The following is a 9,507-nucleotide window of genomic DNA, read 5'->3' as shown; positions in this document are numbered from 1 at the left end:
CTGGCTTATTAATTTGCAGTTGTGCATACGAGTCCCCAGACCGGCACTAGAATACATCTGGAATAACCTGCAGGAGTGAGCAGCAAAAGGTACAGAGCCCTTTCAACAGAATCTGCATTTTTGCACAAAACTGCAGTCTCTCATAGGCCAGGAAATTGTGGTGAGACTGTGTGTTACAGATATATATGTGCCATTATTACTGAAGCTTTCTTCAGAAAGCAATTCATGTGCTGGATACATTTTGCCTATTAGTTTAGAAATGCGATCGAATATTGTCAAGGGAGCAATCTCTGTGGCGCTAACTGGAGTTGGCACTATGGGGAATATCTTTGTTTTTGTGAAGTACATGCTCATATTTGCAGGCAGTGAGATGAAACCTATACATCTCATTCTCATCCATTTGGCTGTTACAAATACCATGACTCTGCTTTCCAAGGGAGCGCCAGATACCTTAGCAGTTTTTGGTGTGAGGAACTTCCTAGATGACACAGGGTGTAAGATTGTTGTTTATACGCAGCGGGTGGCCCGGGGCCTCTCCATCTGCACCACTGGTCTCCTCACGGTGGTCCAGGCCATCACCATGAGTCCCAGAACCTCGGGGTGGAGGAAGCTCCAGCCCAGGTCTGCATGGCACCTCCTTCCCTTGTGTCTTTTCTTTTGGATTCTCAATTCCTCAGTAGGCATGAACTTACTCCTTTATATCACAAGTATAAACAAGAATACATCAAAAGGGAGCATGAACCGTAGTCCCTGTTTTTTTCAACCAGAAAACCCAAAAGTGAAATGGATATTTCTCATGGCCATGGTAGGACGAGACATCGTGTTTTTGGCTGCCATGGGCACAGCCAGTGGTCACATCGTCTTTCTTCTCCGCAAGCACCACCACCGTGCTCTCTGCCTACAGATCTCCAAGTCACTCCACAAAGCTGCTCCCGAGGTCAGGGCCTCTAGAAGTGTGCTCCTTCTGATGCTCTGCTTTGTTTTCTTCTATTGGACAGATTGTGTCTTTTCTGTATTTACTAATTCTTTCCTTGAGAATAATTTCATTTTATTAGATGCTTGGAATTTTGTGACCCTCGGTTATGCTGTTGTCAGCCCATTTGTACTGATTCACAGAGATGTACACCTGACCAAGTTCAGGCGAGCTCTGTGGAACACAGCAAGCACTGAAAAGCTGCGTATTCCTTGATCCTTTCCTTGGGTAAGTTTGAAGTAACTATAAGTTTTACTGTGCTGTGGGTAATAAAAAATACCCTGTAAGAAGAGGAAAATGTCCAGTTATATTCTAGTAGAAAGACACTGGCGTGAGTTCTGAGCTGACACAGAAGTTACTGGATCCTCAGCTGTGTACTCACTGCACAGACCTCAGCCTTGCATAAAGCAACTCACATGGAACCTGTGAGTTGGCACCTTCACTCCCAAAGCCACTGGAAGAAAGAGGGAGGTGGGGTGGGCCCATCATGGTGTGATGCCTTGGATTTGGAAATATCATGAGAATGTGTTTATCTTAAGTCAATGTATGTGCATAAGTATAATTTAAAAACAGCCAAATTGTACTATGTGCAAGTGAAAAAGTCATATAGGCAATGATATCATGTTCCTTTCCATATTCACACTTTGATCCAAGAATTTCTTCAACAACATGCTCTTGAAGATAAACTTGTTCACACAGAATGAAAAACATGGATTGCAGCACTGTTTTCAAAGCAATCATAAATATATTGTAAAATTGGACTTTTGCTTGTTTCTTAAAACACCCATGGATGCCTGTATGAGAGAGGATTGTGCATTAAACCTGTAAAAGAAAGTGAAGTGTGAACTGCAAAACTATGTGTTGAGATCATCTGGGTTCTATCTGTAATTAGCACAAAATACTATAAGTACCAGTACTGAAAATGGAATGCGATATTATACTCAATTGTAGTGTGATGACTTTATGAGATGCTTTACAAATGAAAGTAATCAAAAGATTAGTTTTCTCATTACAGAGAAAGCATATAATTAAAGATGTAGTAGAATTTCATTTTTTCTAGATTAGTTGAGATGCAAATCATTTTAACTTTTTAAAGGATATTAATGAAATATTAATGTTAAATGTGGTTTATTTCAAGACATCATTTGTGAAGGTCTTTATGGTATCCAGCACCAATAGTCAATTTTGTTTTGTATTAAGAATTTGATTTTTAATTTTCTTAAATTTGAACAAATGCATATGTCTAAAAATGCATAACTTTGTTAACAAGATGTTCTTTCAACCCACTTTTACAACTATGTCATACTATTTTCATGATTTCACATATTCATACTAGCAAATATTACAACTGAATTAGAGAGAAGCTGTTGGATTGTTAAGATTCTCTCTTCTGATCCCTTTCAGGCCTTTTATGTGTCTGGATCTTACTTCTCTAGTAGATCAGGCTGAGTGCTGTTTAGTCATGATTGGTTGTACCATGTCTACACAGATTTTACACAAATAATTAACATTATTATGTCACACTCCAATATTTTTAGAATTGCATCTTTCTCATACAACTATAGGAAACAACCTCTGTTTCATAGTTTTCCTCTGGCAGTCTCTTCCTAATGTCTACTGTAAAGAACAAAACCAGCAATTCTTGAAATGATTATTGGTCATAAGATCCAAGGTAGAAATGTAAATTCCAAAAATAAAATTAGGAATGCCACTGGAGAGCTACAACCTGAAGAGACGATTGAGCATCACAAATGGAAAATTTCTAGAGAACTAATGGAAGGTTCTAGGGCTACCTGGTTGAGATTTATCTTAAGTTCAGCTTCTCTAAACAAGTGATGTCACATTTCCCACTAAAACTTACAATTAAATTAAGACAGTTGACATCATATCCAAAATCACGAGCAGAAAATTTTTAAAAGTAGAGAAGCACAAAATAAAATTGTTAGAAACCTAATGGAGCGGGCGACAGGAAGCAGAAACCATAAAGACTGATGGGTAGAACACACAGAGAGGCTAAGAGCACATCAGCTAGCTGTGAGGAGTGGAAATCTATGTATAGATTTTCATCAATAAGTAAGAGAAACTCTGAAATAACTTTGAAATTCTTAAATCTTACCATATCCAGGATGCTAAACATGAAATCAAAGACAAAATATTTGAAGTAAACACAAAGCGTCTATGGTCTGCAAAGCAACAATTTCTGAGTGATAGTTAATTTCACATGGGGAATCTTGGAGCTGGCTGAGTGTAGTGGTGTAAACCTGTAATCCCAGCAGTATCTGTGGCTAAGGCAGGAGGATAGTAATTTTAAATTTAGCCTAGACAATTTTATAACACAGAGGCACCTGGTTGTAAAAGATATAATAGGGCCAAGGATAGAGCTCAGTGCCTGTAAACTGGGCTCATTCCCTGGAAAAGAAGGAAGGAAGGAAGGAAGGAAGGAAGGAAGGAAGGAAGGAAGGAAGGAAGGAAGGAAGGGAAAGAAAGGAGCCAGAAAGGAAAGAAATACAGAGACAGTGACAACGACAGAGACACAGACAGAGATACTGTACTGGACTCAGGAAAGAACTCCACAGATAACCAGGTTTAACTAACTTCCCCTCTGCCAGGTGATTCACAGTGACACGTTGTGTCTGTAGAATACACTCTCAGTTCATACACGGTGTCCATAAACCACTGAAATGTCTATACTGCCCTAATCCCACTAGTCACCCACCTTAGGAAATGACATGGGTCCCTCTGGAAGAGTGGGAGACTGTCACTGCACAACTTTGGCTGTCTAGCCACATTCATTATCAGGATTAAATTCTGAATCATTTGAAGAACTCTAGGTGACAAGGGATAAGGAGTCAAAAGTATATGGTAGACCTAGACCTTCATGCCTATACCGATCAAAAGAGATGCTGAACTCCTCAGCTACTCTGTCTCTACAGATGACATGACTTAGTATTCACAGCCAGGGATTTATGAAGCTCACCATTCAGACTACTGCCTGTTATCATCACCATGGCCACCTGGTTCCTGGAGAACAGTGTCAGCCTGTCACACATGTGAGTTTTGGATTAGATGACTTTTACTAGATTTAGCAATCTAAGCAAAATGGCGGGAGTGTGTGATTTCCTGCTCAATCCATGAAAAGCTCTAACAAGCTTTCTACAAGATGGTGATCCATTCATACCAATTTCTTCCACAGATGAAGTGGGTAACTGCAAGAGAACTGAACTAGACCCTTTTTTACACCACTGCCACAGTACCCATCTCAAAATCAGTTCAAGATTTAAATGGAAGACTAGAAATTATAGAGAACTCCAAATACAATGTGGAACACACTCCTTTGCCTTAGAATTTTCAATTGGGTTTTGGGAATTACCTCAAAATCAGGAAAACATGGAAAAATTCCCAAGTGGACAAAACCAGGCTAAATAGCTTCTGCACCCATAGGTAATACTCATTGTGGTGAAAGGAAGACCATGGAGCCGGAGAACTGTTTGCAAATTGTGAGCCTAAAACACATCTAATATCCAGAAAAGACATGCACAGAGTGAATAAACACATGAACAAGAGTTCAATCACCAGGGAAAAGGAAAATGAAAGTGAGACTTTGCCTTACCCCTGCTAGGATGACCCTGACACAACATGCACACCTTCCAAAGCTTTGTTTCCATTTTATCCTTTTTTCTTTTCTCTTCCTTCCTTTCTTCCTTTCCCCTTCATAGTTCCTCATTCCTTTTTGAAAAATTTTTTCCACTTCACAATATCTAGTGTACTGCTCCTTATTTCTTCTTTCCGTCTCTCATACCAGGGAGACAATGCAATGTCACACTTGCTTACTGAAAAGTTAAAATCTACTTGTGGCATTAAGACATGGAAAAAAAGCAGCCAATCTGAGACCCATCAGCCAGTGCAGCCTCTTGGCAAGAATCAGTCTCCTGAAATCCCAGCAATCAGGGTTTCCAGCTGCACAGCATCCAGGGACAGCTGCAGACTGAAGGGTCAGACCCTCAAGCCTGTTTTCTGTCGAATTCCAGATTTGTTTCTTAAAACCGCTCTGTGTGTTATTAAACCTGGTAGCTTAATTTACTGCTGTTGGATATTTATTCTACTACTTTAAATAATCTACTTTCTTTAAATAAGTGATGGATTTGATAGTCTACTCATTTTCAAAGGACAATTTAAAAGAAATTTAAAATATGCCTAAAGCCATGAGGCTCTGTAGCATAAAACTTGGTTACAAGCCTAGATTTATGTAGTTTTTCATAGCTGAAAGTCATCATCATTTTTAAATATTTCATAGGAAGAAGAGGGGAAGTATCACAGAATGTTGTTTTAGTGAAGTAGAACATAGGTAAACATTGAGGGTTGGATTAAAGATCCTGGTTTAATTCACTCCAAAGAAACTGTTCTACTTTGTTATAAGCCCAAGGTGAGAAATGGGGTTGGGGAATTGAGATAGGAAGAGGGAAATTTTTATCCAGCACTGACTCAGTTTCAGATTGGACTGATGATAAAACCAGCTCTATCATCAGGCAAGTGGAAAAACTTCCCAAGTAAAGCAGGCTTCAGAGTGCACTGCAGTCTCATTGTCCATTCTTGGTCAATCAGATCTGCAGACCCCTCTGTGCTCCTCTGGTGAGCAGTGAGGCCCTGTGAGCATAGCTACCTATTGCTGTTATTTGGAATTCCTAATTTAGAAACTGCCCTCATCTTATTAGTCCACAGAGCATCCCAGTATTTCCAAGCCTCTCACCTGCTTAATAAAGGTCAACTCTCCCACGAGGCATGAAGGCTTCTTTTCAAGGTCCTGAGGTAACTCAGTAGATACACGGAACTTTCTGTTGTCTCACATAGGAACCATACCACGATGTATTCACACGACCTATATTCCACCGGCAGCCTACCTCTGGTTTTCTGTTCTCTGATTTTTAAAGTTAAAATAAAACCTGAAAAAAATAAGCTTTCTTACTTACATATAATACCTATATTTTAAGTCTTACATGCAAACCAAGTTAATTCCTTTTCTCTAAAAAGAAAAATCAGCAAAAGAATGGAGATGATAGGATGGACAAACTACTAGAGGAACCAGGTGACATATGAGACGGTTCCAGCAAGAAACTTGTTCCCGCTGTCACGGGCTGGATTCACTTTAGATAGTTCTCTCTATAGGAAACCGTACACAGTTTGACTTGACACTAAGGAAGCAGAAAACACAACTGAATATTTGGGAGCATTAAAATCAAACAGCTTGTGACTGAAAAACGAATTTTGATGGATCGGCCATAAACATAGAACACTTGAAAGAAAACATTGCCCTGGAGATTACCATGCTCAGAAGAGAGAGAGGTAATGCAATATACAATAAAATAAGAGTAAAAGTGGAAATGAAACCAAGACACAACAGAAGATGTGTTAAGAGTCGATGCCACACATCTGAGATGAATAAACAATTCTCAGATGAAGAAATACAAATGGCAAATAAATATATGAAAAAATGTTCATCATCATTGGTCATTAGAGAAATGCAAATCAAAACCACACTGAGATTTCATCTCACTCCTGAAAGAATGGCCAGGATCAAGAAAACCAACAACAACAAATTCTGGAGAGGCTGTGGAGAAAAAGCAACTCTCCTGCACTGTTGGTGGGAGTGTAGACTAGTGCAACCATTGTGGAGGTCAGTTTAGAGATTTCTCAGAAAACTAGGACTGGAGGCCCCACATGACCCAGCTATACCACTTCTAGGCATATTCCCAGAAGAACTGAAAGCATCATACCACAGTGATATATGTGCACCCATGTTTATAGCAGCACAATTTGGAATAGCCAAATCTTGGAAACAACCTAAATGTCCATCCACTGAAGAAGGGGATAAAAAAGTTGTAGTATTTTTATACAATGGAGTACTACTCAGCTATAAAGAACGACCGCATTGAGACATTTATAAATAAATGGACGCAGCTTGAGACCATCCTCATAAGTGAAATAAATCAAACTCACATGTATAAATACCAAATAGTTTCCCTTGTGTAAGAAATGATAACAATACATAGATGTATGTGGTAATCATGATTCCCAATCATATTGATTTGAAGCCACATAATGTTTTCACTCGTTAACCACAATGATTTTAACCTGGGTTGTTCGATTTTAGTATCTATGATAGCACGAATAGCTACTTTGAAGAAAGCAACACAACATAAAATCTAGTGCTGATTTAATATCATCTTGTTTTAAAGTCCCATCAAGCTGTAGTACATCTGTTTCCACTGGTTTTAACATGTTGTATCTTACTATATTTCACTATATGCTATAGTATAAACAAAACTCTTCATATGCAAAGAGATAATATAGAAACCATTGTTTGTTTTCTATTAGCAGGTTCTAAATACCCTGTAATGTAATTCTTACATTCTCTTGAAATGCTTCACACTGTCTAGAAACGCTTGATATTATACCACACAAAGTTACACTCAAATAATTTAAGGAAAGAGGCACTTTGGTGGCTACTATTATGTTAGATTATCTGGTGGTGAAACACAATGATGCTTGAATTGCTCGGTTCTGCCCTGCATTGTTCTATTACAATATACTCTCTTATCTCAATCTTCCACCTATTTTTTAAATTAATCTATTTTCTCTCATTATTTAATGAAGGGAAACTAAATTAAAGAATAATGGGACATATTATAGTAACTTTTTTGTTGTCCTATTAACCTGACTTGAATGCCAGTATTGCTCTCCCCATCTTGTTCTGTCTGATTATTATATATTTTATTTTGTTGGATAGTATCAAATTTGAGGATATAAGCAATCACTTTGAAGGCAATAAGATATACTATGATGCCCAATATGGATTGATTATCATCTTTTTTTTTTTTGAAGTCCTGTAAGGTCCTCGGTGTAGATTTTATTGGTTTTGTTCCGTATTGTTTTGATCAATTCTATTATACCTGATGATATAGACAACTCAATTTGAAAATAGCAAGAGGCACAATGGTAACACTTTTGATCACCTGGTATTCTATTTTTGCATCACGTGCTATGCCCACCCTTTTGTTCTAACTGACTCTCTTTTGCTTAGTCACATTTGATTTTATTCTCTTCAAAAAAGTAATAAGAACTGTGAGAGTAATAAAACCCTAAAAGTCTAATTGTTACTGTAAAAAAGAGAGGAAAATAAGGTGGACTAAGGGATATTACTGCAGGTATGTTCATGAGTGTAGGACAGAAAACCATATAACTGAGCTTTTGTTGGATCATTGAACGGAACTGTCTCCAATTCCACTGTATGAATGTTCACTTTATATGCTTTAATTTAGTGATATGGACAACTGTTTCTGGGAAGATAATGTGTAGCCTGTTGACTGGTGATTTCATACTGTATATTTTTTTCTAGAAATACTGTGTTATTTATACCCTTTTACTGCATTGTTTTTTTATGTCCTTTTTTTTCTTCTCTCTTTAAATTAAAAAAAAAGAGTTGATGCAACAGGGTTTATGGGAACGGGAGTGGCAGGTGAAGGGTCAGCACCATGAATCAGAGGGCCCAGGTATTTAGAACTGGGTCATGGATAAATGGTAAAATTAAATCAACAACTCACAGGGAAGAATTTTGCCAGGAAATTCTGTGTTCAATTCAACCATTCTAAGTTTGAACAGAGGTGAGACGTAAATATTGGAACAAGTACACTGCATTCATTAAGTTGGAGCTAAAAAAAGAAAGAGGGGAAATTTAAGATTCTGAATACAACACATGAAAGTGGCACTTGCTTATAGATGGGGAAAACAATGAGAACAGCACAATAGGACAATGTAGTGACTGATCTGAACCTTTTCTTCAGAAGAAGAAAATTTGGATGCCAATTTTCTGCTGTGAAGTAAGAGATGCTTTTCGACCTTGTCAACACAGCTACTGTGTCTTCCTACTTGCTTCTTTCTGACTCATATGTACAACTTTGAGGAAGGCACCCAGAGCAAATCTTCACAACTTATTCTCACACATGCTTGCTTTACAAGTATCACACTGCTTTTTCCTAAATCTGTGCCCAGGACAATATCAGCTTTTTTCTCTTGGAAACTTCCTAGATGTCATATTCTGTTGGATTTTTGCTCTAAATGGTGCATTTTCCCAGGGCCTCTCTATCTGCACCAGCGATCTCCTCACGGTGGTCCAGGCCATCACCATGCATCCCAGAACTCCTGGAGGAGGAGGCTCCCGCCCAGGTCTGTGTAGCACCTTCTTCCCATTCTTCCTTCGTGAATTTAATGTATGATGCAGTGGGAATGGAAATTACTCCATACCTGCAGAGACAAGGAGATGCAAGGTATGCATACACAGTAGTTTCTGCAGAGCTGCCGGGTGGCTGCTACACCACTGCTAGCAGGTGTTTTCTAAGGAAATGGGAGCAGTGAGGTTGTCCTGTGGGCCACATTTTCTGGTTCAATGTCCAATGTTGTTTGAGAATTTTCTTCTCTTTAAATAATCTTTTGTGTCTTGTAGGGCACTAGCAAACTCTTCCTTTTTTAACTTTTCATAA

The 9,507-nt window shown here is 38.5% G+C and overlaps 1 protein-coding gene and 1 pseudogene across 1 annotated transcript; both read left to right on the top strand.

Annotated features, from left to right (window-relative positions):
- The first annotated feature begins 259 nt into the window (after positions 1 to 259).
- Positions 260 to 1,189, top strand: Cavporv1r651 (vomeronasal 1 receptor cavPorV1R651). Its single transcript, NM_001167429.1, is given in 1 exon segment — positions 260 to 1,189. A coding segment is annotated over 1 exon segment (930 nt).
- Positions 1,190 to 8,915: 7,726 nt separating this feature from the next.
- On the top strand, positions 8,916 to 9,203 carry Cavporv1r-ps711 (vomeronasal 1 receptor cavPorV1R-ps711 pseudogene; annotated as a pseudogene).
- Positions 9,204 to 9,507: the final 304 nt, after the last annotated feature.

The sequence above is a fragment of the Cavia porcellus genome, unplaced genomic scaffold (assembly GCF_034190915.1).
Source record: "Cavia porcellus strain 051 isolate PalLab524CR breed Dunkin Hartley unplaced genomic scaffold, mCavPor4.1 scaffold_13, whole genome shotgun sequence".
Lineage (NCBI taxonomy): Eukaryota > Metazoa > Chordata > Mammalia > Rodentia > Caviidae > Cavia > Cavia porcellus.
This window is presented reverse-complemented; position numbering and strand designations above follow the sequence as displayed.